The sequence below is a fragment of the Spermophilus citellus genome, assembly GCF_964194105.1.
Source record: "Spermophilus citellus genome assembly, chromosome: 2".
NCBI lineage: Eukaryota > Metazoa > Chordata > Mammalia > Rodentia > Sciuridae > Spermophilus > Spermophilus citellus.
This window is the reverse complement of record NC_138183.1, coordinates 202479307-202507075: the sequence shown is the minus strand read 5'-3', so window position 1 is coordinate 202507075 and position 27769 is coordinate 202479307. Positions and strand designations below refer to the sequence as shown.

Below are 27769 nucleotides of genomic sequence, written 5' to 3'. Positions count from 1 at the left end.
AGGGACAGTCAGCCTGTACTGCAAAGCCTTTTGAGTTTACACTCAAATTGTAATATCACTGCTGCCCAGGGCTCTTGAGAACATCTACTTTGGCTGTTGCTGCAGTGGTCAGAGAGGCTGGAGTTTTCTGTTATCCCCCCAGCATACCCAGCCCTAGAAAACTGTAGTCCTCACTGTTCTCTGACAAGAATTGGAACCCTTATATTGCTGCCCAAGAACATTATCCAGGTGGGGATATGTTCTTTAGCAACTGAATGGAAATAAGAGAAGGGGATAGATAGCTTCAACTGTTTTTCCCTGTCCAGAGTTCATGATCCAGGACTCTGCTGGTTATTTAGGAGGAGGGTCTAGGAAAAAGTTTTGGAGGCACCAGACAACAGAACTGTTTCCTGGGCTGCTTTAGATCTAGTTAGAAGGAGCACCGAGAGGAGTCAAGTGTCTGGGCCTCTTCTCTTCACTCAGAGAGACTTCCTTCCATGTTGGGATGTTCCATGTCGTGGCAAGAAAACATAGGAGCAGCTGGTTGCTTCTTGAATGAATGAGGTAGAGCGAGGGGTAAGGAATATACAGGGTAAAGTTGGGGTTGGGGGATCTTCCTTAACTGCTCACCTAGCTTCTGGATCACTGGAGCATTGTGTAGAGAACAGGAGAAAACTGAAAGGGGGAGGCTGCAGGAAATAGGGCAGGAAAGTGATCCAGGCACCTGTTTTTGGTATTTAGGTTTTGTGGGTTGGGGTGGAAGTGGTCTTGAGAGTCTGCAGTTAGAACATATTTTTCCCCCACAGCAGCCCAGTCTGAATTTTCTAGAACCTCACCAGGGAGGATAGAGGGAAATACAAGGGAGAATATTCTCTTCCTATTAGATACTGGTTGATTTATCCTTTTCTCCCTCCCTGGAGAGAGCTCAAAGAATTTGGGGCCCCCCTAAAGGATTCAGGGGGTCTCTTGTTGTTGAACTCTGAATGTCAGATTTCACTTTTTAACCCCAGTTTGACCAGTGGCTCTGACTTTCTGGGAGCCTTCTGGATTGTCCCACCAGACTATACTTTGTGGATTTAAGGTTATTTCTGACTCTGGCTGATTATTCAGCTCTTGTGTGTCGCTTGTCCACAGGGACAAACCCACAGGAACAAGCGGAGCTTTGTTTCAGGCATGTGATGCTCATGCTGAAAGGAAGGCAGAAAGAACCCATGCTAAATCTCCATCTTGGGTACAGATGATTGGACTGTAGTTCCCTAGTCTGTTAGGAGGTTGAGGACTTGTTGGCCCAGAGTCTTCGCTGTGTGCAGTGAACTTGAATGAAGGGCCTTGGGGAATCCACTGGCCTTGAACCCACACCAGGCATTATGCCTGGGGAAATGGGGTAGGATATCTGCACAGGCTGAGGTTTTGCCTGCTAACTTATAATAGAAAGATTCAAAAAGAAAGTTGCTGCCGTGCTGCTTCCTGGGGCTGTTTAATTCTTGCCCATCTAATTTGATATCTGCCCTTGTAAGATGCTGCTGTTATGCAAAGCCTTAAAATCATTTGCATTCTGAGCCTGACACTGAAGAATTCACCCAAGGAAGCAGCTTGTTAGGGAGTTATGTGGAGTGGCCTCGGCGCCCGACCAAGGAGCCTGGGCTGCATTCCTGCAGAGATTCCCACTCCCATCAGCTAGCTAGGGCTGAGGGAGAGTTTCCAGGAACTTTAGTGGGATGCAAGCTGGGGACAGGGCCAGTCAGCCTGTACTGCAAAGCCTTTTGAGCCTACACTCTCTCTGCCTTCTTCTCTCATTCACCTCCAGGCTGGGCAACAGTAAGGAACAGAGGGCACCTACCAGGATGGAGGTTGCAGCAGGAAGCAAAGCAGCCAAGAGGTGCAGCCCAGGGAAAGGTGCTGGGGCTGTTGGGAATTGGTGTCAAGGCTTGGAGGGTGGGTAACAAGCTGGCCCCAGGGAGTTGGGCCCCTGGCCTCATCCTTTCTCTACTGTTAGAAGGAGGGGGAGAGGTGGAGACCCAGGAGAAACAGCCACTTGGAAAAAGAGGAAGGTTGGGGAAGGAAGCTGCAGACCAAGGCCCTAGCAATGGGTATGGTCCAGGAAGCTTAGACTTTGGAGAAATTCTCAGATTCTGTGCATATACACACACTCCCTAACTGGTTCTTCCAGTTGGGGGATAGGGAGAGCGGGTGGGTGTTGCACGTGTGTTTAATAACCCAAGGAGCTATGGGGAGGAGTGGGAGTAGGGACAGGGCCTGGTGGGGCTGGGTTCTTCCTTCAAGAGGATCAATGTGCTAAGATTGGGCTGTAACAAGTCCCTTTTAGAAGAGTGCAAAACAGAAATTGTGGTCATGCCCTTGTCGCCTATTTCATTAGCAAAGCTGGGAAAGTTTGAGACCTCTGGCCTCCCCAGCTGAGCTTGATAAGGGCCAGGCCTCCCGAGAAGACAGCCTACCTCTTTATCCCTCTCCAAGCTCAGTATGAACTGTCCTTTGCAGGCCATGTGGGCAAGAACCCAGGTAGAAATCTTGCTGTCTGTCACGTTTCCTGTTTCCTGTCCATGCCTGCTAAATCATCCCATGCTTCTCCACTCAGCTCTGGCTTCTCCAGCCATCCTGTAGTTTTGTTTCCCTGTAGGACTTTCTGATTGCCATTTCCCACTCTTTGCTTTGATGTTTACTTGGTCTCAGCAAATTCAGTTTAGTGGCTCTGGGACTCAGGGTCTGCTTATTCTTTGCACACCCGAATCCCTGGGGCATCCTTCCTGTCTGGAGAGATGACAGAGAATCTGTTATGTAGTCAGGGATAATCTATAAAGTTGGGGGTCACAGATGGACTAGGGCTGCTAAGGAACCTAACTGAGGCTGGGGAGGAAGGGCTTGGTCTGGGGTCAGCATTCATTTCCTGGAGAAGTGATAAGGGCATAGGTTACATTAGAAAAGAAAGAGACTGGCATTAGGGCTGGGTAGGAGGAGTGGACATTTTAGACCTTCATGTAATCAAGTTTCTAGAGACAGTAGTAGTGTGGAGAACCTGATATTTCCAACTATCTTCCCTAAAAATATCACAGATATGCATAAATAGTATATTACTTCAGGGCCTCAGCGTCCTACATCTTGTTCTTGGAACTTTAGATTTTTTATCACATTTCAAAGCTCTTACTCTGGAAGAAAAGGAAGGGGAGGGAGAAGAAAAGGAGGGGAAAGATGAAGGAAAAGAGGGTTAGTCTTGGGACTCATGGCATGGTGCTCAGAAGCTATTAGGAAGTTTAGAAATATCTTTCTGAAGCAATGGTTGTCAATGGGGGGCAATTTCATCCATCTCTCCCCTTCCTCTCTTCCTTCCATCTATCCATTCACCTGTCTGCCCACAGGTGTCATTTGGCAGTGTCAGTATTTTTGGTTGTTACATCTGAGGGATACTAATGTCAGCTAATTGATAGAGGCCAGGGTTGTGACAACTAAACTTCCTACGAATGGACAGGTCAGCCTAGCAACCCAAAATGTCATTAGCTTAGAGAAACTCTGATCAAAACAGATTGAGACAGGTCTTCCGATGGGTTGAAATGATGATAAGGATTCTGACTGGTCATGTATCCAAGGCAATTTGGATTTGATAAACTTGGAACAAATCTGCCCTGATCTGGACACTGATGCTCTGATTCTGAACGTTTTATGGAATTGGGAAGAATGTGTTCTGGAATTCTATTCTTAATCCCCTTTACCACCTCAACTTTACAGGATATATGTTGGAGAGGGTCCAAGAAGTAGAAAGTCTACCCTGACTCCTCCTAAAGCATCCCCACAGTGGAGTGGGCTGAAGAAATCATGCAGGGGATGCCTGGTTTGATATTTGGCTTCTTGAAGCAGAGCTAATGGGCTGGCTTTGCTTAGTCAGGGCTCTGGAATGGAGACAAGTCATTTCAAAAGCATGAGTGTTACAGGAAAAGATTTGCTCCATTGCTGGGGACCCTGCTTGGTATTGGGAATCACTTAATCCAGTTCTGAATCTTTCCTTGACCCATCCTTGGCTCATAAGTTTATAGAGATTTGTGTTGTTCCCACTGTAGTCTCATTAGTTGTGACTGCAATTTTCACTTCACACCTCCACCTCTGTAAAGTACTTCCTGAATTCACTGTGGTTTTTCATGATGTTAATAAGTATGCCACAATTTGAAGGAACCTCATCTGTTTGAGGACTTTCTAAGAATATAGGGGTTGGTTTTTCTCTTATGGTGTGTCTGGGAGTGCTTGCATTCCCAGCAGTCTTTGTTTCCAGTCTTATAGTTTTTCTGCTTGCTGCCAGAGGAATACAGTCTGAGCTGCTCTGGGTTGTAAGTCACAGGACAGCGTGGGACTCAGTAGTCACCCAGGCTAAATCCTGCTGCTGATGTTGAAGTGAGCCCAGCTTTACCAGATGTACTAACCTCAGCAAAGCCTATTCTTGTCACTGGTACCCAAACAATGCTAGGTCCCAAGTCCCAAACAGTGCTGTTGGGACTGGGGAGAAGATACAGAAAGACAAGGGCAAAGGGTTGTCCCTACTATGATTCTATTGCTGGAATTAAGCCAGGTCTAACCTGACTCATGGTATTATTGTATTCTAGAAAATTTTAGGCATGTGTTGGAAGGGGCAGGAGGTTCTAGCTATGACAAAGAATGTCTCAAAATCTTATGCTCTTCAAAAGCAGGGACTATGTTTTGGACTTTTTTGAAATTTTCTAGTAGTGTCAATATGGTGCTATTGCCAGGGTTTTAGAAACTGGTTCTGAGATGCAGAAACTCTCCCACCCCCACTCTCTGGCCCAGAGTCCTTCCAAGCCTTCACACCTCCGTATGTCACAGCAGGAAATTTTGTGCCAAGAAGGGAGTGATGATAGTTCTTTTTGCTGAGATCTGCAGTAGAGGAAATAGACTGACCCGTGATCAGAGAGATCCATTGAACAAATAATTACTGAGCACTTACTACTTGATAATCATTGTTCTGGTTCTGGGGTTGCCTCAGACAATATCCTTCCCCTAAAAGAATTGTTGAACAGTGTAATAAGTAAGAGGGAAGCCTGGCAAAGCCCTGTTCCCTAGACTAGGTTCTTTGAGTTCCTGCATGACCACCCCCAAAACTGAGTTCCATGGAGACCCACCAAGAGTTGCAGTTGTGTGATTTCTGAAAGCCTTTCCTGCCAAGAGGTGCATATCCCTGGGTCAGGGGTGGGATGGGGGTTTACCAACAGAGAGAGACTGGAGCCAGGGACAGACTCCTGATGCTGGTTTTGTCCTCTTGCTGGGCACAGGCAGGAGTAGCTGAGCCAATCTTGTGCAATCCCTGAATTTATAAAGCAGAGGCCGGACAAGGCTGAGCTGAGCTGAACTGGAGGTGGGGGTGCGGGTGCTCAGCTTCTGGACTTGAAGCCAGGATCTGTTTGTAGCCTTCCCACTGCAGACAGACAGCTGTGTGACTCATGAGCCAAAGGGACCAGGCAGAAGCCATTCTCTTTGGTTCACAGGAATTCTACTTGTTTATTTGTGTGTGTGTGTGTAACTCTGTGTGTTTCCTTCTTCCCTTCTCCCCCTTCTTTAACTTTTCTTCCTCTGCAGGAGAGCTGCCCAAGGAGAATCCATATGAGGATGTGGACTTAAAGAGCCGAAGAGCTGGAAGAAAGTCTCAGCAACTGTCTGAGAACTCCTTGGATTCTCTGCACAGGATGTGGAGTCCTCAGGACAGGAAGTACAACAGCCCACCCATGCAGGTAATGCAGCCCCAACATGGGCCTGTAGAGACAGTTGTGAGGGCCACATTGAAGGCCTGTTCTCTCAAGGTGTAAGCCTAGCTCTCACTCAGACTTTCTCCCTCACTTGGCAGAGAAGACTACCTCAGAAAGAGCTCAGCACTCAGGGACTTCTGCCATATTGAAATCCCTGTGGAAAATTGAATTATCCTCTTAGGGGAATCCTCTCCTACCTTCTTTCTCTTACTGCCTGACCTCTGAGCTGCAAAACTAAGCCAAGAACCCCTGAGATCTCCTGTCTTAGTATTCTCCTCCCCTTCTGTGGGAAACAGAAAGAAGGGCCCTGATTGGAGTTCTGGTATTCTGCAACTCAGAAATTATCTCAAGTGCTGGCATGTGGGGGCCAGGTATAAGCCCCAAACCAGATTTGGAGAACCTGATATTCATTAGAGTCATCTCTATTGGAGGAAGTAAGAATGAATCTTGAAGAATGGACTGAAGGAGGGCAGAATGAGAGGAAAGGTAAAAAAAAAAAAAATCAAAGGAGGTCCTTAGACATAAACTCATTTTAGTCTTGTTGGACAGGAAACAGGAGATTCAGGAGAGGGAGAGGCTTTTTCTGACCTGTCTAGTAACTTATTCTGTGCAAATGGAGAGACCTGAATATTTTATAATATTGACCAGAGAATATATAAATGGTTTCTTCTGGCTTTGGAGTCATATGATTATTTTTAATAAAAGATATACCCTTCTAATGTGCTCTGTTCAAATAGGCTATTATTTAATGTGTAGTGCCAGACTGATTGGGTGGGGAGAGGCGATTGTGAGCTGTGGAGGAAGGAGGATTTACTGAAGAGTGAGGAGAGGCAACTCCAGATCGAGACAACTATGGGAGTCTTCAGGGGGTGCCTGCCTTCCTAGCAGTATGTAAGATCCACTGCCAATAAGGTACCCCATACTGGAAGGGTATATTTGTGGTGAGGTAGTCCATTGAGTATAGAGCCCAGAGCCCTTCTGCTGTCCCTGGAAGAAGTGAGCATTGCCAGGCCGCCAGGATCATCCAGCAGAGCAAGCTGGCATGTAGTTTATGGTCTCTGTTAGGATAAACTTTGGGGACTGGCTCCATTATTCAGACTCAGTAATCTTTGTCCCAGAGAATTCCTGATGTGCCTTCTCTTTCCACTCTGGTGAAAGTGCAGTTTTCTTAGCCTCTGCTTTTTTTTTTTTATTTCTGGCAAAAGAAGTGAGGCTTCCTTTGGTCAAGTTAAGTATCTAATCTATTCCTGAACTAGCCAGTTGGCAATGAAGTCTTAAAAGCGAAAGCTGTGGTAGATGGAAATTCCAGGATGGGTTTCAGGGAGCCATAGATGCCAGCCCAGGGCCTCAGTGCCCAGGTTCAACAGATGACCTGGCCAAGGTATTTGTGACAAGCCTCTCTCCTACATCCTTTTCCCCATGTCAGCTCTCCCTGAAACCCAGTAGCCAGTCCCTGCGCAGTGGGAACTGGTCAGAAAGGAAGAGCCACCGGCTGCCACGATTACCCAAGAGGCATAGCCATGACGACATGCTGCTGCTGGCTCAGTTGAGCCTGCCATCTTCACCCTCCAGCCTCAACGAGGACAGCCTCAGCACCACAAGTGAGCTGCTCTCCAGCCGCAGGGCTCGCCGCATTCCCAAGGTATCCCCCAATGGGGAGAGAGGAGGCATGGGTCTAGGCAGGGAGGCTGCCTTCCTTCCTTAATCTGGGCTGCTTTCTCATTTCCTTTTAAGTAAATTATGGATCCTTGCACTGCCCTTTTTCACCTTATTAATTTCCTTTTCTTTTCAATAAGGATGCATTAACTGCTTCTTGGTGCTCAGATATCAGAAGAAAAAGCTAGCTCCCCATTAGTGAGTGTGATGTGTGAATTTGGGAGTCTCTGTGCACACCAAAACAGTTCTAGGCTTTCAGGGACCTAAGAATTCAAACACGGGCCTTCCTTTTTATAACACTAGAAATTGTAGAGTTTTCAGCAATGATTTGCACACATGGCAGTTAGTCCTAAGTCCCCAGCCCACAGCAGCAGGATTTAGCCAAACGGTATTTTTAGCCTGCAAACAATGCTTGGGTATATTGGGAATTTAACTTCTTCCTGTCAGGGCCCCAGGTTATGCTCCAGAGGGGAAAAGCTAGAATCCTTGTTCCTGTTTTTGCATCTGAGGAGCTCTTTGTCTCAGTTGGTTCAATGACTCTTGGGACCCAGGAGCTCCCATCCTGTCTAGTTTGATCACAGTTCCTTCCTCTGGGGAGCTAAGTTTAGTGTCCTTGTCTTGGGGAAGAAGACCACTCCTAGGGGACAGAGTAGATGGAGAGCTACCAGGCATGGCTGGTGAGTTCCCACTTGAGATTATTTCAGTAGGAAGACCACTGCTGGGCCAAGTGGGTTGGGTGTAGAAAGCTTGCACCAGTAAGGGAAAGGATGGGCTCCTAATCCATTCTTGGAAGTTAGGGCAGCTGGTGTCAGGGTTACCTTACCTTCTCTGATTTTCTCATCCAGCTTGTCCAAAGAATTAACTCCATCTACAATGCCAAGAGGGGAAAGAAGAGGTTAAAAAAGCTCTCTATGTCCAGCCTTGAGACAGCATCACTGAGAGGTAGGCCTTGGTGTCTGAGCTGGTTCAACTATCTGGGGCCCTTGGATATTATGAATGGGGAGAAATGTGGGCTCCTTTAGTTTGCCTTTCTGCAGGCCAGTTGTGGGGTCCTTCGGCCTCCAGGGAGGGTAGTCCTGCCAGGAAATGTCTAGAGAAGGAGAGCAAGAGACGGACGTCAGCCCTGGGATGGGTTCCTTCATGCTTGAGGCTCTGTGTAGGGAGGTGGGTGTGGGAATCTGCTCATAGCAAAAGGAAAGGCCAGACTTACTGAACACTGTGGTCTGTTTTCCATTTCAAATCTTGGCCTGCTAGAGGCAGGGCCCTTATGTTCCAAGCCTGTAGGCCTCTCTGCTGGCTCATCCTCTAAGTTGGGCCTTTAGCTTCCCTGATACCAGGCTTGTTAGGTGTTTGTATATAGAATAGCACCAATGAACTGAAGTCTGAGGGACCCTGGCCCCAGGTCACTGAACTCCTGCCCACAGATGCCTGCCCATGGGCCCACAGCAGCCTAGACTAGATACAGATTTATCCATCGTAGAAAAATTGTGGGGTTGGGGGCACCAGAAACTTGCTGTGAGGTAGTGGCTCAGCAAACTTGCACTCCTGCTGTTACTTTTCCAGATGAGAATAGTGAGAGTGAGAGCGACTCTGACGACAGGTTCAAAGGTAAGGCATGACGTCACTTCCCACCTCTGGCTGCAACAGCAGTTAGTCTTCCCTTCCTCTGCAAGGGTGGTTCCAATGTCCCTAAAGAAACTGGTGTGGAAAGGCAACAGGTAGGCAAGCTGCTAGGCCACCAGAGCAGGAAGTTGTAGGGAAGTCCACTCTTATAGTTCAGCCCTGCGATGTTAATTCAAAAAGTTGATCTCCCTTTGCCAAATTTAGTACTTATGGCTCTAAGTATACTTTCCTAAGCCATTATCCATGGGAATTGGGCACTACATTTGCTTGGTAAATGTAAATCTAGTGTCAGAGATGGGTTCAGATTACAAGTACCTCTTCTGGTTGCAAGAATTGTACCAGAGACTGAGGAAACTGGTCCTCTGGAGGCCCTGAGACCACTCATCTCCCCAGTCTCTAGAGAGGAGACTGCTACAACTCTGTGCTTTCTCTACTGGAAAACCCTGCCTAGACCTCCCAGAATAATTAAAGTACATGGAAACTTGCTCCTTCTACCCTTCCTCCATGGGTTTCCCAGGCATGTGGACTTTGGACTTAGGGGCAGCCCAAGCAACAAAGGATGAGACCCTTGTGGATGTTCATACATTCTGGTCCATGCCTTCTGTACTAAGAAGGACCAAAGGGTAGGTGCCAATGATATGTCTCAGGGCTTGCCTAACCTTGGTAGTCCTATTGACCACAGATCAGTCTTCAGAGGTTCTAGGAAGATCCAGGCTGGTGGCTTCCTGTGGTAGGGCAGAGTCTTTGTGCAGATGTTGATGACTTGTTCCTGCCACATCTCACTTAGCTAAGGGAGGATGTCAGACAAGGCTGATGCACTTAGAGGTGATCCACAGATGGAGCCAGAGTCAGGAGTAGAGGAGCTGATGGGAGGTCTGTGAGTGGCCAGCCTGCTTTTTCCCTGATGTGTGACCTGCTCCCAGCCCACACACAGCGTCTGGTCCACATCCAGTCGATGCTGAAGCGTGCACCCAGCTATCGGACCTTGGAGCTGGAGCTGCTTGAGTGGCAGGAGCGGGAGCTCTTTGAATACTTTGTGGTAGTATCCCTCAAGAAGAAGCCATCCCGAAACACCTACCTCCCTGAAGTCTCCTACCAGTTTCCCAAGGTGAGGCCGTCTCCCCTTGTCTGCCCTACCTCCCTGCCTGCTGTCTCCTGTCCTGGCCCATCTGGGAAGAAGAGAGCCTGTTTCTGTTGTAGTGCTCCATCAGTCACCACAGCCCTGTGCCTGCCTCCTCATATCCAGGAGGGAAGACAGGGCTTTGGGGTGGGTTTGGGCCAGTGCTTATTCAGAGGATGAGGGCTGAGGAATGCCCCTAGCTACTCTTCCTACCTGCCCTTCTCCCCCAACCACTCTATAGTTTTCAATTCAGTGTTCTTTCTTTGTTTTTGTTTTTTAATTTAGAGCATTGTATTTATACATAGTATCTGGGTTCCTTTTGACATACATACATGGAACTTGATTTCAATCCCTGTTCCCTCTCCTAAGCCCTCCCCCTTTTCTCTCTCCTCCATTCTGCTGATCTTCCTTTCACAGTTTATTAATTTAACTTTGGTTGATACTTTTTACTTATAGGATATAGTCCCTTTGGTATGTTCATGTGTGTATATAACATGATTCTGTTAGATTTGTTCCATATTTCTTTCCCTGTCACTTCCTTCCTCCCTCTTACTTCTACTCCACTGATCCTTCTCCATATCTTTATGATATCAGACCCCTCTCCCCACTGTCTTCTTTCCTTTAATTATGCTTTAGTTTCCACATATTAGTTTAGTGTTCTTTAATATATTCATAGAACTTTACAATTTTAGAGTGTCTTATTGCCCCCAAAAGAAAATGGGCCCACTTCCAGTTACTCCCCACCTCTCCACCTACCTTATCTCTTACCACTTCTCCTCTACTCATCATCAGCCAGCCTGGTCTCATTTGTTCCTTTGAGAAGAGAAAGCCCTTTTTCTCTGCCCTTGCCTCTGCCTGTCTTTCTCCAGCTGTTCATATGGCTATGGACTCTGCTCAAGTGGCCCCTCTTCCAAGGTCTTTCCAGATGCACTGATGTGGCCCTTCTTCTTGCCCATTTCTCTTTCACATATTACTCTGCTTGTTTCCTTTGTGGTGCATGCACCAGAATGCACAGGGTCAGGGACCTTGTCCACTTTGCCCAGCATATGGGCATGCTATCAGATGCCACATGCAAGGCACTCTGTTGGCATTTGTTGACTGACTGATTGAATGAATGAATGAATGATATTTCAGTTCACACTCAGACCTCTGTAAGAATTAGGATCAGGACAAGTGTTGCCAAAAAGCTTGTTAGTTGGTAGGGTGGCCTCTAGAGCTGTCCGAGAAGGAGATGCTTCTCAGCTGCCCTCTGCCCCTACCCCAGATTCCTTGTCATCTCTTGGTGTCTTCTCCCCTTTTTCTTCTTTTCCTGCAGCTGGACCGACCCACTAAGCAGATGCGGGAGGCAGAGGAAAGGCTTAAAGCCATTCCCCAGTTTTGTTTCCCAGATGCCAAGGACTGGATTCCTGTGTCAGAATATAGCAGGTGAGTCCCATCCTGGAATGGTTGGAGATAGACTCTCCTTTCCCCACATAGCCCTGGACAGTTAACCCCTGTCCTAGTCTCAGCCTACTCTCCTACATTAATTTCAACCTTCTTCTAATCCCTGAGATGACAGTTCTTATTCTTGGGGATTCTTTCCTAGGTGGTTTCATAATTTCTCTAATGCCAGATCTCTCCCTCTTTTCTATTCCCAGTGAGACCTTTTCTTTTATGCTGACTGGGGAAGATGGCAGCAGACGCTTTGGCTATTGCAGGCGCTTACTGGTGAGTAGGGCTCACACCTCTGGGGCTGGCTTGCAGGGAATGGGCCAGGGTATGTGTATGTTTCTGGCCCGTCTACGTCTACATACTTTAGCTTGTATGAAATCCTTCAATCTGCCCCTGGGTGACCCTCTGACACACACACTTTCACAGATGAGGCACCTCTAGGATAGCAGGGCTCAGAGTAGCCTGTCCAGTTAGATCTTAGAATGTGAATATTGAAATCAGGGCAGAGAGTGGATCACCTTTTTTTGGTTCATCATCTTTTTAGCTTTTCTATACTTTTTCTTTTCATTCATTTTCTTTGGGATTATGGGCTCTGACTGCTACCTCTGGTTGAGATCATATCACTCCAGCAGTGTGTGTGTGTATATGTATCAAATTGGGTAGAGGACAACTTTCCTCACCCCAATAACTGGTCAGCATAATAAAGGGAGTAATCCTGTCTGGTAAAGCTACAATCTGAGCAGAGACAAAGCTCTAAGTTCCTTCTCTGGGATACCGGGAGAGATTCCTTGAATGTTAGGAAAAGATTCTTGAGTTTTAAAAACAAAAGCTATTTTTCTAAGAGAAGAGTTTTCCCAATTCCCTTCCTATCAGTCCTGGGAAATAGATTGTCGTAGAGTACCAGTGGGAGGGCTGGGTCCAGGACCTAGTTCCTATTGAACTCTCCCCAGAAGTCACTGGGTTGTTGATAATATTCTGGGGTATCCAGGTCTTAGTGGGAGAAGCCTGATAGGAGGATTCTGGCTATTCATTTAGAAGCACTTCTCATGTTTCCATTGGGGGTCAGGCCACATGCTGATGAGTTCCTAATCTCAAGGAACTTTAGCTGGTCTAGTAGGGGAAGCCAAACTTTGAACATTGAAGGAAAGAGCCAAGGGAATAAACCTGCTTAGGATCTATCATGTTCTAAGATAGACACTTTAAGTATGTCTCAGATTTTTTGTTTTGTTTGGTTGCGCTTTTCTAGCCCTCATAATAGTCCAAGGGATATTATTTTCCCTGATCTATAAATTAGGAAGTTGAGACCCTGAGGTGAAATGACTTGCCCAAGGACATATAGCCAGTGAAGGACAGAGCCAGAATTGATCCAGGTCCTTTATTACCAATCTGGTACCCTCGGATCTCCTCCAAAAGATAGTTTGAGGAGAAGGGATATTTGGATATTGAATGTCCATTGAGTGGAGTTGAGGGGATATAGAATAGTCCAGATGCCAGGTAGTCAAGCCAGGAAGAGGCCAGCATGTCCCTGGATCCCCTGGGCTTGGAGAGGAGCATTTTGAAGACTGCCTTTGCTGGAGAATCGATGGAGCAGAACTGTTGCTCTGCAGTGGGCCTGCTGCCCCCAGGGAAGAGCATGTTTGTCCTGGCGTGCTCAGAGAGGGCCTGCACTGGGTCCCTGCCAAGGGGGCTGGCACTAACTCGGCATTCCTACAGATTGGACACAACGATTCTAACCCAAATCCCACATACTTGATTTAATCACTTGGGGCTTTAGGAGAGGCGGGGGAGAAGGAAAGAGAGAGGAGTGAGTTTCAGACCTAATATGGACAAAAACAGATTCTGCCTTCTCTTTAGATCTGTGACGTGTGGCCAGCAGGTTTGGAGACTGAAATAGCCCCATCTGCATTTGCTTAGCAGCCTGCATGAGGGGCCAGCACCTGCTGCTCTGCTCCCTCCCCACTGGTCCTTGCCAGGCACTCCAGGCCTCTGAGTCTGGAGGCAGCAACAGGGTCCTGCCAGTTCCAGTGGACTGAATGGACTCTAGTGAACTCACCCCCTCTATTTGAGGGGGCTCCAGGCCTAGGGCACTCAAAAGTGCTTGTCTCCTTCTCCAACCACCCACCTTTTAAATTCTGCCCTCTTTTTGTTCTTCACTTCATAGCATATATCCTGTGTCTTTGTGTCCCTTTCCCTTCCTTTGTGTCAGAAAGTAGCATGCTTTGAAGGTTAGACATTAAAAACAGAGGCCAAAACAGACTCCCAGCTCCACAGCTTCTAAAATGCATGATCTTAGGCAGCAGCTTAATATTTTTGAACTCAGTTGCTTTATCTGTAAGATGGGGATAATAACATTTCTCCCTTTTTGAATAGTACCAAGCCCAGAACTTGGACATGGTAAACATTTAATAAATAATAATTCCATTCTCATCTGTTTTCAGTTTGCCTTCCTAGAATAGGGGTGGATCAAGAAAAGAGCAGTGACAGAAGGAATATTTTTCAGAAAGTCCCTTATTGGAGGGCATAAGGCTATGTGGCTTGCTCCAAAGAACATACACAAGTCCTTCCCACTGTCATCTAGGCTTAGGAATATAAATCCACAAATTATCCTGCAGCCTTTGCCAAACTGCTTTGTCCTTTGCCAACCGCTGTCAGTGTCCTGGAAGGAAACATGGAGCCTTGTAGAGTTTGGCAGGAGCCTGGCTTCTTGGGCTAGAAGACCCAGCAGAGGCTAACATCTACCCCCAAAGAAAAGCATCCTTTCTTTTGGGGACCTGGTTGAGTGTACAAGAGGCATGCATTCTTCCTCCATTGAAGGGCAGTACTTAGTCTTCTATTCGAAAGGAAAGCAGTGAGGTATGTTATTCATGCATTCTCTGTGTCTCTCTCTCTCTCCTCCTTGTCCTGGCCAGCCAAGTGGGAAAGGGCCTCGGTTGCCAGAGGTGTACTGTGTCATCAGCCGCCTTGGCTGCTTCGGCTTGTTTTCCAAGGTAAGAGGCTCTGGCTTGCTCCCCTTCTCCCAGCTGACAGCTCCCATAGGACCATCTGCAGCCAGCTTAGATGAGAAAACCACCTGTGTGGGATGGGGAGGGGAGACAGAATGCAAGACCAAGTACAAGTGAGCTCTCTGACTCCCTCCTTATTCCCAAACCTGGCTCTCTACCTGAGGTGGGAAGGGCAGATCTTGACATCCTTTCACTTTGTGCTGCTGGCGGTGGGCACAGGTCCTAGATGAGGTGGAACGCCGGCGTGGGATCTCGGCTGCATTGGTCTATCCCTTCATGAGAAGTCTCATGGAGTCGCCCTTCCCAGCCCCAGGGAAGACCATCAAAGTGAAGACATTTCTGCCAGGCGCTGGCAATGAGGTAAAGATTTCTGCTGCTCCTCTCTCTGGCTCTGGGCTGGCACTAAGTAGGTCCTGCAACTGAGGTTACAATCTCTGGAAGATGCAGAACATGACGCCCTCCTTGCTCACCACATTCATGCACTTAATCAATAGGGACTGGAAAAGTGACTATAGATGTTGCCCAACTCTCTACTCCTTCTAGGGTCATTCTCTGACCTGTTTGTGCTCCACCTTCCCTTTTCTTGTCTATTTAGTAAATATTTACTGAATATGTGCTCTGTCACAATTAGGGATTATACCAGACACTGGGCCATATAGTTAGAGAGACAGGGCTGTTTTCCAGGAGTTTCTAGTCTAATGGGAGATCCTAGTTAAATATATACTTCTACATATAAATAGATGATTTCTAAATATGTTAAGAGACAAATGAAAATATATGATCCTATGAGAGTATTTAACAAAGAGTTTGCTGTAGATTAGAGACCCAGAGAAATTACTCCCCTAGAAAGTGACATTTTATACGGGATCTAGCAGTGAATAGAAGGTGGCTGAATGAAGTGGAAAGAGGAAGACTGAAAGAGAAAGGGCATGGATGGGAGATTATTCTAGGTAGTGGAAATAGCATATACAAAGCCAGGAGCTAGGAAAGAACATATGTCAGTTAAGGAACTGAAAAAAGGCTAAGGATGGTTGAAAGGATGGTGTGGAGAGTGGATAGGCAGGCAAAGACCCCATTAGTGTTCCTGCTAGGGCGTAAAACAGCCAAGTTAAGGGTTTTGGATTTTATCTAAAACAGGATTTGATAAGATCTATAGGTTTCTGAAAGGCCATTCTGCTGTACAGATGACAACACAGGGAGACCAGTTAGGATACTGCTGTGGTAGTATGGGCAAGAGACGGTAGTAGCCTGGATCCAGGAGTGGAACTGGAAAAGTGACTATAAATGAAAAGTAGATGGATTTGAAATATATGTTAGAATTAGAAGCAATTACCCAGTGTTTGATTGGAAATAGGGAATAAATGTTAATGGAAACTTAAAAGCCTGCGTAGTAGATAGGGAAGAGAAAAGATCCTAGGACTAGGTCCTCCAGTGAGGAATGATCAGGTGAGTCTGATACCATCAGGGGTCAGGATGAGGCATGGCAAAATACCTGACAGGAGTGAATTTCAGAAGGGGGGTGGGGATCCATAAGCCTGGGTAGAGTGAGTTGAGAAGGAAATGGGAGTGGGAACAGCTTGTATAGACAACCTTTCTTTTTCTTTTTTTTTTTTTTTTTTTTTTTTGTACTAGGGAATGAACCCAGGGGGTGTTTAACCACTAAGTCATATCCCCAATCCTATATATATTTTATTTAGAGACAGGGTCTTGCTAAGTTGCTTAGGGCTTTGCTGAGGCTGGCTTTGAACTTGTGATCTTCCTGCCTCAGTCTTTGAAGCTATTGAGATTATAGGCATGTGCCACTGTGCCTGGCATGTGTAGACAACTTTTTGAGGTGCTTGGCTGTGAAAAGATAATAGGGAATGGGGGACAGGAGGTGACAGGAAATGAGGATCCAGGGGAATCTGTTAAAGACAACTGTTTAGATGCTGGAGGGTTGTTTGGATGCTAGAGGAAGATATAGGAGAGAGCAGGGACAATGAGACTGACACTGAGAAGACACAAGTGGCTAACTCTTCTGGGGAAATGACTTTTATTAGGAGAGGAAGATAGGACTGTTATTTGTAATTTTAGATTCTCATCTGATGTTGCCTGTTTTCTCAAAATAGAAAGGACAGTCCTCCTCTTGAGAGTAAGAGGTGGGTGTTGGATTCTAGGAGTTGTTAGTTGTTGCAGAGAGTGGGAGAGGGACCAATTAAAAACATAGGTTTGTTGGGCAGTGATAAATACCCACTGACAGTCTTTCTCATGGCTTCTTTTTCTCTGCCCTCCCATTAGAGGGACTTTAGGCTTGATGAGTGGTCTGGGGGTAGGACAGCTGTCCCTTCCCTGACAGCCCAATGTTGTACCTGGCAGTTCTTCAGGATCTGGCCTAGCTGCCTCATGGGACTTGTTCTCATCTCCCTGACTTGGATTACTTAGTGTTCCCTGAGCGCTGCTTGCTTTTGCTCAGAAGAAGCTCACCTTCTTTTCTCTGCAGAGTCTAAGTCAAACAGCCTTTGCTCTGAGATGCTTCACTATCTCTCTCCAGCCCGGGCCTTGGGCCTTTCCTATATGCCCTGCAACTTTCCCCCTATGCTAACACCAGCCTCAGGACTGTGATTGATTGTTCAGGTTCACTCAGCTCCTCTGGATTGTAATCTCAAGATCTCCTTGAGGGCAGGGATGAATGAAAAGAGGGCATGTAAGCATCCTGGGTGATTTCTGGGGGGCCTGGATACTCTGGGACAGTGAGAGAGTAGGGCTGGGTGCTGGAGAGCAGAGCTTGTTGAGCTACATATGAGGCTCTCAGAAGGGACTTCTGGGGTCAGGGACTGGAGAAGATATAAAGGGACAGGGACTGGAGAAGATATAGAGGGACAGGGACTGGAGAAGATATAGAGGCTTTTGGCAAAATCACGGTAGAGCATTCCTTCCGCCCATATTGACTGAGCACTTAGGGTGTCCCTAGCATCATGCTAGTCACTGGGCCTTCAGGGAATTCACCATCTGGCAGAAGAAACAATGTAAACCAATTATTGCAACCACTTGTGTCCATTTTGCTGCTTTTCTAGGGCTCAGAGGAATGAATACTGAGCTAGGAGTTAGAATTCTTTCATTTGCTTAGACCTCAAGGAACAAATGAGGTGGCGTGGGGTAAATGCCCCTTAAAAAGAGTTATCTCTTGCTGGGGATATGTGGTGCAGTGGTAGCATGCCTGCCTAGCATACTTTTGGCCCTGGGTTTGATCCATAACCCAGAGAGGGTGGGGAGAAAGAAGAGTTAGCGCTGATATCATAGGGCTATAAGAGGGTATTTGAATTTTTCACCCCAGTTCTCAGGAAGCCTGTTGCCCACAGACACTGAAGAACAAAGAATGAAACTAGGTACACCCCAGCCACAGCTGCTTTGGCACAGCCTCAGTATTAGTAGCTGCTCCCACTGTCATAGCTGGGGTAATTTGCTACCCCTCACGCCCATGACTGCCCCCAGAGAAGTCCCCCCAGAGCTGTGGCACTGACCTTGGAACAAACAGACTTTGCAGGGAGGACAGCTAGGCCTGGCCCAGCCCTGATAAAGACAATCCTGCTTCCTGGCAAGGTTTTTAGACTAGCTAACCCTTGTGTTTTTCTTGTCCCTGGCATGAGTCTTAGGATAATAGAGATAAAGGCCAGAATGGCCTCTGGAAGGAAGCTGTAGCAGGAAAGGGAGGGGAAATGGCAACAAGGACAGCAGCATTGCCTTCCCACAGATAGCTGAGACCAGAATCCTGGGATCTGGAGATGTTGCTCATCTTATGGCCTGAAGAGCAGTGATCGATAGTGGTGTCTGATTAGCATGTGGGCCAAGACCTTTGCTTGGGGAGAGGAGCAAAGGATGGGGAAGACTGTGCAGATGAGTCCTCATTCTTTTTATCTGTAAAAGCAGTCAACCCTCCCTTTCCTAAAATCCTGTAAGTGTCCCTTATTTCCATCTCTGGAGCCTCCCCACTTTCACAGTTAACCCTCTTGCCTGAAGGCTGGTGTTTGAATACTATGTGAGCAGAGCTATAGCCTTAGGGGAGGGGAGACCAGGCCTTATTGCTTAGTGGTGGGGGCTTTGGAACCCTGGGAAGGACAGGATGAGAAAGGCAACAGCTGCCATGTGCCCCCCAACCAGCCTGCTTCCACCCACTTCTTCATTGTTCTCCCACAGGTGTTAGAGCTGCGGCGGCCCATGGACTCCCGGCTGGAGCATGTGGACTTTGAGTGCCTTTTTACCTGCCTCAGTGTGCGCCAGCTTATCCGAATCTTTGCCTCATTGCTGCTGGAGCGCCGGGTCATTTTTGTAGCAGATAAGCTCAGGTAGGGCCCAGCAGGGCATGGAAGAAGAGGGAGGAGACAACCCACTAATTAATTCAAGAGATTACCTGTCCTGGTTGTGTGCCATACTGTAGTATTGGTGTGTGGGGTGTGTGTGTGTGTTAAAATCCAAATAGAGAAAAGTTCGCAAACCTGGGAAGAGAGGATGGTTGAAGCAGCAGCGTTGGAGATCACAAAAGATGGCATAATTCAGAACCCAGTGGAGTAATTGGCCTGAGGAAGAAGAAAGACTCTTCTTTGCAGCAGCTACAAATGCACAGCTGCAGATATATTTATATGGAAAAGAGTAAGAAATGGAGATTTCTACTGATGGCCACATTCCCTCTGGTGGGAAACAAGGGGCACCTTTGTAGAAGATAGGCTGAGGAAGGTGGTGAACTCTAGAAAGAGCTGTTGTATGAAGAGTGTTGAGCCAGTCAGTGAGGAGCTGATTGAGGTATACCTGGAACAGGCAGTGGAATGGAATGGCCCAGGGCTGAGTCTTGGGGGAGAAGGTGAGGTGAGTGCATTGAGGGTAATTGCAGAAGGTTGGCCAACCAGACTGGAGCAAAGATGTCCAGGGACTGGAGGTACCAGGGAGCTAGGGGGAGCTGGTTTAGGAGAAGTAAGGAAATAACTGGTGGATCATAAGTCTTGGTCCACAGTGTTGTCATTTGTGATTTTAGAGGTAAAGGTCTGATCGAGACCATGGGAGGGGTGGTGGAGCAGAAGTGGATAGTCACTGAACATGAAGTATTCAAGGAAGGAAGAAGACAGAAACCTTCATAGTAGTTGAGCTTTAAAAAAAAGTGTGGGGGGGGGCAGGCAGGAAGAGGATACAATGTTGGCGATGCTGTGTGTTCTTTTTGTCAGACTCTTATCACAAGCACTGGTTTCTCTAAAGTGGCAGAATTCATTCAGTCATTTAGACAGTAAGCTACCTGCAATGTGCCATATCATGTATCAGGTGCTGAGATGAAGGTAGTGAAGAAAAATTATCTTCCTGGCTTGTCCCCCATTAAGTCCCAAATCCCTGGGATATTTCCTTCTGTATTTATGAGGGGGTAACTGAGAAGAGCAGGAGAAATGGTTTTCTAGTTGCTTTCAGAGTGAATGGGGGCAGGAACCCAGGTCCTCATCCCAGGAAAAGAAAGGAAGAAAACTAGAGCTGCTGACTCAGAAATAGCCAGGGTCTAGGACAGTGCCCTTCACATGATCTGTCAGCCTCAGTGCTGCTGTGTTCTATGGTCTAGGTGTTTCATGGCCTGTCAGGTCTTTGTGGAGGGACCCATCCTAGCAGCTGGAATCAGCTGGGTATAGCAGCACCTGGAGACCCCTGCCTCTTCTTTCTGGGGCATGTTCATTGTCAGTCACAAGGTCCCTGGCTGCCCAGCTATGGTGCTTGGGCCTGGCCAGACTGTAGTGGCCCTATTAGAGCCTGGACTTTGAGGTTTCCTTTCCTGAAGGTTTTGCCCCCACTTGGGGCTGAGCCTCCTCTCTTCCACCCCCACCATAGCTCAGCTCCCATAGGGCTGTTGAATACAGCTATTGTTTCCGGTAGTTGCAGCTGCCTCTGAGCCCATTCCAGAAGGAAAATACTCCAGGGTACTGTTCTTGGTCCAGTCAACATTTCAAGTTCTGCCTGTCCTGGGTCTTAGAAAAGATGTTTGTTCTCCTCATTTTGGTCTGCCTGATTAGACCGGGGAAGGGTGGGCAGCCCTGTGATATGATGGAATATGGAGGCTGAACTGTGGTAGGTCTAGCCAGCTAATGCAGCTCATGTCCACATTTTAGGTTTTCCACAAGTCCTTTATCACTCTGGAATTGTTCTGATATATTTGTGGGAAGATGGTTTTGCATTAATTGGCCCTAGAGGTTTTATGAAACCTTTTGCCTCCAAGCTTTTGGCTCCTTAGAGGGGATTGTGGGGATCAGTGTGTCCTCTGAGCCTGATAGCCCCCCCACCTTTTATTTTCAGTTGTAGATGGACACAATACCTTATTTATTTATTTATTTATTTTTATGTGGTGCTGAGGAACCTCTTATGTGCTAGGTGAGTGCTCTACCACTGAGCTACAACCTCAGCCCCTGATTGCTCTTTTCCAGGTCTTTCCAGATGACTCTCATGCTTTCTCTAGGGTAGAGGCTATCAAGCCAGGACATGTGTCTCTGTCTGTAGACCAAGTAGTATTTTAGGTGTCCATAGGGTGGCAGGACAGCCATGCAAGGCCCTGGTTGACAAGCATTTGTGAATATATAGAGGTCCTTCTAGAAAAAGTGGTTTGTTTTTTTCATAAATGGGATCCAAGTTCCCTCTCTGGTGGTAGTTAAAAGTAAAGAGTGAGAGTCCTACCACAGCTGCTCAGGTAGCCAGGGCTTTTATGTCTGATAGGTGGGGTCAGTGATGCAGAGGTAGTATCATGTTTGAAAATGAGCCGGACTATAGGACCCTGTGTCCTCATCTGTCATATGGGCCCTAAGAGAGAGTTTTTTTCCCCCTTGTTGTTGTTTTGTTTTTTTAATGAGATGGGGATCTTGCTTTTAAGGGATGATCTTTGACTTTCCTACTAAGTGATGGGGGGGCCCTTGAGGCCAGTGTTTTTCCTGTCTTTACTGGATCCCCACACCAGTCCTCAGCACTTGTGGGGACTGTGTACCTACTTGTGCACAGTCCCACTTCTGTGCACCCAGTCCCACTTCTGTCTCCCATTGGTTATTCAGCTTGATTAGTATCCCTGTGGGTGTGGAGCCCCCTCCAGGGCAGGAGAGGGATGACCTTATAGGGACCTGAGAGGAAAAAGGGGAATGGGTACCTTTAGCCTGCCAAGAATGGTACGAACCTTACCTTCTGATTTCTCTGCACGCCCTCCTCAGTCAGATGATTGTCATTGGGAGGAGTGGAAAGCAAGAGGGCAGAGCAGTAGTAGTGTTGGGCTTGGAAATAGCAAAACAGGTTGTGTCCCAGTTCTTCCACTTATGATCAAACTGACCCTGATATCTCTGGCCCCAGCTTTGAAATGTGGAACTGGTATGATGACCTCTGCAAGACCTTCTGGGTCTTACAGACTATTAATTTGTGATGAACTCTTGCCCATCTTACCCTTTGTACTCCCTGTCTTGAGCTGATAAATCCACCAGCTTAGGCCTATTTGTGCATCTAGGTGGCCCTTTGTGTGTGTGTACGTGTATGCAAGAGAGAGTCCTTTTATGTTTAAGTGCTGCTACATACCTTCATCATCATTTCTTGGTGGAGTCCCCAAAGAGAGTAGCACCAGTGTCCTTGAAGCCCTTAGCAATGGGTAGGCACGGCTTCTCCACTTTTAGGGGCTGACTCAGACCCCTGAATCCCATTAGCATTTTTGTTACACTGGGAGGTTTAACATCAAAATGTGTCCTGAGCTCCCAGCAGGCTCTAATTACCCTTTTCTTAAAGTGCTGGGCCTGGGCTCAGGTGTTCTGTCTGTCTGTCCATTAGTACCCTGTCCAGCTGTTCCCATGCGGTGGTGGCCTTGCTCTACCCCTTCTCCTGGCAGCACACCTTCATTCCTGTCCTCCCGGCCTCCATGATTGACATCGTCTGCTGTCCCACCCCCTTCCTGGTTGGCCTGCTCTCCAGCTCCCTCCCCAAACTGAAGGAGCTGCCTGTGGAGGAGGTGGGCTATCTAGGGAACCAGTGGGGGGAAGGGTTGTGGGGGGAAGGAACAAAGCCCTAGGAGAACAGAGGGGGAAGGGAGAAAGACTACTAGGAACTTGTGGCCTCTAGGCTTCTCTATCCAAGTTCTTGTCCTCTCTTGCCTGGAGGTTTATCCCTGCTGGAACTATTCCTGACATCTGACCCTGGGAATATTTGGGGGTGGGGGTGGGGTCTGGAGGCTTGGCAGAGGGCATTGCAGGACTTATTCCCTGAACCACTGCCACTAATGACTCCTTTTCTCAGGCACTGATGGTGAATCTGGGATCTGACCGGTTCATCCGACAGGTAAGAGCAATGCAGTGCAGACAGTGCCTACCCTTGGCTGGGTGCTTGTCAGACTCAGGCTCCGAAGCATCCTGCACCATCATGCAACTCAACCTTCACAGTCTGTCTGTTGAGCTCCAGGCTCTATACTCACAGTAGACAGGACCCGGAGAAGTTGATCTTGACCTCAGCAAGCCTTTCTGGTTGGCATCATTAGCTTCTGGAAGGCAGTGTGGAAGTGTGAACAACAGGGCCTGGGAGTCTGAAGACTTGACCTCTGGGTTCTGCCACCTTTGAGCCACATGGTCTTGGACAGGCCTCTGAACTTCTCTGAGCCAGTGCTCTCATCTGCAAAACAGAGATGGTGATAATACCTGCCTTAAAATGTTGCTGGGGATTACACAGATCACTAGAGTGTGCTTTGTAATTTCAAGTTTGCAATCATTGTTGATAACTGTAGAAAGCCTTTATTATTCATGGTAATCCTACTGGCTTTCTATAAGGAATATACCTCAGTGTGTCTCCTTTGGGATTGGACAGTCTATTATTACATTCCACTGATAGAGCTGAGGATTCCCAGGTGCAAGATATCAATATATGGACACTGAACCAGAATGTAGACAGGAATGGCAGCCCAGCCTCATATAAAGACGCAGGTTGGGCCAGTCGCCCTTTCTTGAGCTCACTGTACTTTCCACCTGAAGAGATGGAGAAACATTGATTTTGGCCATGATGAGCTCTGCCATTTTTTTTTCTTTTAGGGGTTGAGCCCATGGGTGCTTAGGTGCTTAAGCACTGAGCCACATCCCCAGCCTTTTTTCTTTCTTTCTTTCTTTTTGGAGACAGGGTCTCACTAAATTGCTTAGAGCCTAAGTTGCTAAGGCTAGTTTTGAACTTGTGATTCTCCTGCTTCAGGCTCCTGAGGCACTGGGATTATACATGTGCACCACTGCACCTGGCAATTAAATTGCTTGTCTTTTTTTTTTTTTTTTTTTTTTTTTTAGTACTGGGGATTTAACCCAGGACCTTTCACATGCTAGGCAAGCACTTCACCACTGAGCCACATCCCTGGCCATTTTTCTGGTATTTTTTAATCTTTGTAACCTGGGCATGTTTCTAACATTTCTGTGCTTTAGTTTCTCATCATAAAATGAGGCTGATAATATAGTATTGGAGTTATTGGGAGAATTAAATGGAATTTTATATTTAAGTTTTTGTATAAACTTAACATACAGTAAATATTCATCAATCTCAGCTGTGATTATTATCTCTGTGTCTTCCTTCTACTGCAGATGGATGATGAAGACACGTTGTTACCTAGGAAGTTGCAAGCAGCTCTGGAGCAGGCTCTAGAGCGGAAGAATGAACTCATCTCCCAGGACTCAGACAGTGACTCCGATGATGGTGAGAAGGCTTCCCTGGCAGATCTGGCTCTGGTCTGTACCAGACGTTTCTGGATAATAAGGCTCCAAGTGTAGGACCTTGGTCTCACTCTAGTACCTTTTCTACTCCAGGAGGTTTTGGAAGGAAAATCCAAAGACATGGCAACAACAGAGTCTCTTTTGGCTGATAGGAAACTAATTGGTCCTCCTCTTCAGCTTGCCATAAGCCACTGCAGGAGATGGAAGGATCTTCCTCTTCATGGGAAGCCAGGAAAATCACTTAAAGTGAGGGATGTGGGGAAAGTGATGCTGTAATCTCTGATTTCTACTTTCATTCATTTGCAAGCATTTGCTGAAGTACAATTTATGACCTCAAAGAGCTCAGGGGTAGTTCACAGCCTGTGAGCACTAGAGAGTTTCAAGAACAGATAAGTGGGGGCTGGGGTTGTGGCTCAGTGGTAGAGTGCTTGCCTAGCATGTGTGAGGCACTGGGCTTGATCCTCAGAACCACATAAAATAAGTAAATAAATAGATAGAAAAATAAATAAATTTAAAAAAAAAAGAACAGATAAGTGGTGCTGGCTGGAAGTTTTGTTGGGGAGAGGGAGACTACACCAACCAGTGATTGGGAGGCCCTATAGCTCTCAGCCTGAACCTCAAGATTTGTTTTTTTCCTTCCAGAATGTAATACCCTCAATGGGCTTGTGTCAGAGGTGTTTATCCGGTTCTTTGTGGAAACTATTGGGCACTACTCCCTCTTTCTGACCCAGAGTGAGAAAGGGGAGAGGGCCTTTCAGCGTGAGGCCTTCCGCAAGTCTGTAGCCTCCAAAAGCATCCGCCGGTTTCTCGAAGTTTTTATGGAGTCTCAAATGTTTGCTGGCTTCATCCAAGACAGGGAGCTAAGGAAATGTCGGGCAAAGGGTAAGGCCAGAGGAGCTTGGGATGGGGGTTATGGGCCTTCTTCTCTAAACTATTTTTTGCCAGCAAAGCTGAATAACTAGCTACTGTGATGGAAGCTCTTGGGTGTCAGCTAGGGACGGACTTTTTTTCTTCTGATAGAAATTTTCAAGGGGTTCTCTTCTTTCCCTGTCCCAGTAAATGCTTTTCACAAGGCTGTGCACAGATGGGAGCCATGTGGCTAGATAGTGAGATTACAAATGCTCCACCTAGGAGCATCCTGACACTGATTGCTCAGATAGCTATCTTGTTCAGAGAAAAGAACCAGGTTAAGAAATTTGGGAACTTCTGAAGACCCAGGGGTTAGGAATTTCTTTAGAGATAATTAGACTAGCTGTCTTAGGTTGTTGGCAGTCCCCATTCAAGGCTAGATGGTTATCTGTCTCTAGTTATTTTAGCATCTCTCTCTCTCTAGCATTTTTTTTAACCTCAAGACTTCATATCTAACCTCAAGGGATATTATTTCTTCTGTCCACTGATACTACCTATTTAGTTTAACAAAACTGTTGGAAACAACATGGTAGAGTTGTAAGAAGCTAGAGATTTCCACTCTGGGCTGCTCTGAAATGTAGAACAGGATCTTCACCATAATGTGCACTCCAGGCAGGCTATGGAGGGCTTTCTTGCTGTCAGTAGAGAACATCTATGAGATGCTACTTATAATACTTTAGATGAGCCAGTCTGAATTCTGATAAAATGTTCTTATGAATTATAATCCCAGATGCTTTACTTCTCTTTTGGCATATCTGACCCATGGTTCATCATACAGACTTCCAGTGACTGTTCTTTTCCATGTTCCTATTTCTTCTCTTAACCAGGTCTCTTTGAGCAGCGAGTAGAACAGTACTTAGAGGAGCTCCCTGATACTGAGCAAAGTGGAATGAATAAGTTTCTCCGAGGTTTGGGTAAGTAGATAAATGATATAGATATTCATCAAAGAGGGAGAGCATCTGCATCCCCAAACACTCTAAATTAGTGACAACAGGTATATATGTAGTACCATAGAGAGCAGGAAGAAATACCTTGGGGAATGAAGAGAAGGTTCCCAGACATTACTCCAAGGGCATTTAGCCCAAGACTTACCAAACTTTAAAACAAAGAGAAACCAAGGATTATCACCTAAGTCTTTTAGGATGCTTGACTTCCTGTGTGAATATGAGGATTGTTAGGACCAATGAGCTTTGCCCTTCCAGCAAACCTCCACCACATCAAGAAGCTCAGCCAGCTAGATCATAGAATAATAGCATCTCTCAGTTTAAAGGGAAATTGAGGCCAGGCAGGTGAAGTGGCTTTCCCAAAGCCACACAGTGATTAATACTTGGTGCCCTTATTTTGGAATGTTTTCACTACACTGATGAGAGCTATCATAGCTGTACTGTAGTTTTTCTAATTGTTTCCTACTGGTAAGGGTAGGGTTGCAAGGAGTGGGAATGAGGTTGGAAGAAATATCATTTAATATTCTTACTATTGCCCTCTCTGGCCCACAGGCAACAAAATGAAGTTTCTTCATAAAAAGAATTAAACCCCTTTTCCAGTAGCAGAGTCCAGTGCCTTGCAGAACCTGGAGCCTAGGGAGAGGGCCCAGCCTGGGACTTTCTGGGCTACTGCGTCTGCTCTGCTCCCACAGACCCACCTCCAAGCCAGCCCACCTGTGCCTTCACCATATCCCAGGATACTGTTTGTAAATAATCTGCTGTAAGCTTTATTTTAACTGTTTTTGTAACAAGCAAAGAGAATCTGATAAATATTTGTATATTCCCAAGTGGCCGGGTGCTTTCCTGCCCTGTCTGAGCATGGATGGAGTTTTGCTGGGTGCTGGTGACTGGCCAATTATGTGCAGCTGACTGTCTCAGCCAAACCACTGATCTTCCCTGGAGGCTTTTGGCCTGCCTGCCTGCCTGCCTGGGGCCCCTGCTGCCAGTCTTGGGCTCTGGAGAGCGAGTGCTATCTTGTTATGATGTACAGGAGGACCTTTTTTTTTTTTTTTTGGTAATCTTAGAGTTTTATATTTTTTTCTAGTAGTCCCCCTCCCCTAAGCCTCTGTTTTTGAAAGGCAGAGGCCATTCATTTTCCATTTGCAACATGGCATCAGGCTCTTGGGCCTGGTTCTCTCTTGTTCCTCCTCCCCTCAGAGATGGTCAGTGAGTCGTGGGAAGCCCAGCCCCCAGCTCTGCCTGTGCTCTCTGGGCCTGGCTCCCAGTCAATGGTGGCCATGATGCGGTACAGGGCATCCCTCCTTCCCACCATCTACAGGTGTTCTCAATAAACAATGTACAGTCATTTGGGCCCAAGAGCCCATGTGTTCCTTGGCTTCATTATCTGGAGTTTTCTCTTCTGGGAATGGGCTGAGACAGGTCAATCAGGGATGAAATACCATCATGCAGGAAGCTGAGCACTTGATAAGGGGTTAGTTTTATTATGGGTCACTGACCACCCCTGATATAGAGTTCTTTTGGCCTGGTTGTATGACAAGTCTTACATTGTTCTCCTTCGGCTTCCCTCTCCAGTAGCCTACTTTTCAGACTCAAATAGAGTATTTCCAGTGATGGAAATAATACTTCTTGCCCTCTGCCTCTATCA

General features: G+C 46.8%; 1 protein-coding gene across 10 annotated transcripts in view; it reads left to right on the top strand.

The window, feature by feature from the left end:
* DENND2B (DENN domain containing 2B) overlaps positions 1–27498 on the top strand; it is a 154407-nt gene extending 126909 nt beyond the window's left edge. For 7 of the 10 annotated variants that reach the window (XM_081263942.1, XM_081263941.1, XM_081263940.1 and 4 more), the window contains 17 exons: positions 1787–1858; positions 5575–5726; positions 7168–7383; positions 8243–8339; positions 8961–9005; positions 9944–10128; positions 11456–11565; positions 11778–11847; positions 14481–14558; positions 14793–14933; positions 18747–18895; positions 22368–22545; positions 22830–22871; positions 24143–24254; positions 24914–25153; positions 26008–26094; positions 26677–27498. In XM_081263942.1, coding sequence (XP_081120068.1) covers positions 1787–1858; positions 5575–5726; positions 7168–7383; positions 8243–8339; positions 8961–9005; positions 9944–10128; positions 11456–11565; positions 11778–11847; positions 14481–14558; positions 14793–14933; positions 18747–18895; positions 22368–22545; positions 22830–22871; positions 24143–24254; positions 24914–25153; positions 26008–26094; positions 26677–26711 — 2009 coding nt within the window. In that variant the 3' untranslated portion in view covers positions 26712–27498. Of the gene's footprint in view, positions 1–1786; positions 1876–5574; positions 5727–7167; positions 7384–8242; positions 8340–8960; positions 9006–9943; positions 10129–11455; positions 11566–11777; positions 11848–14480; positions 14559–14792; positions 14934–18746; positions 18896–22367; positions 22546–22829; positions 22872–24142; positions 24255–24913; positions 25154–26007; positions 26095–26676 lie in introns of all 10 variants that reach the window. The other 3 variants (XM_081263945.1, XM_081263944.1, XM_081263937.1) reach the window with 2 other exon arrangements.
* Positions 27499–27769: the final 271 nt, after the last annotated feature.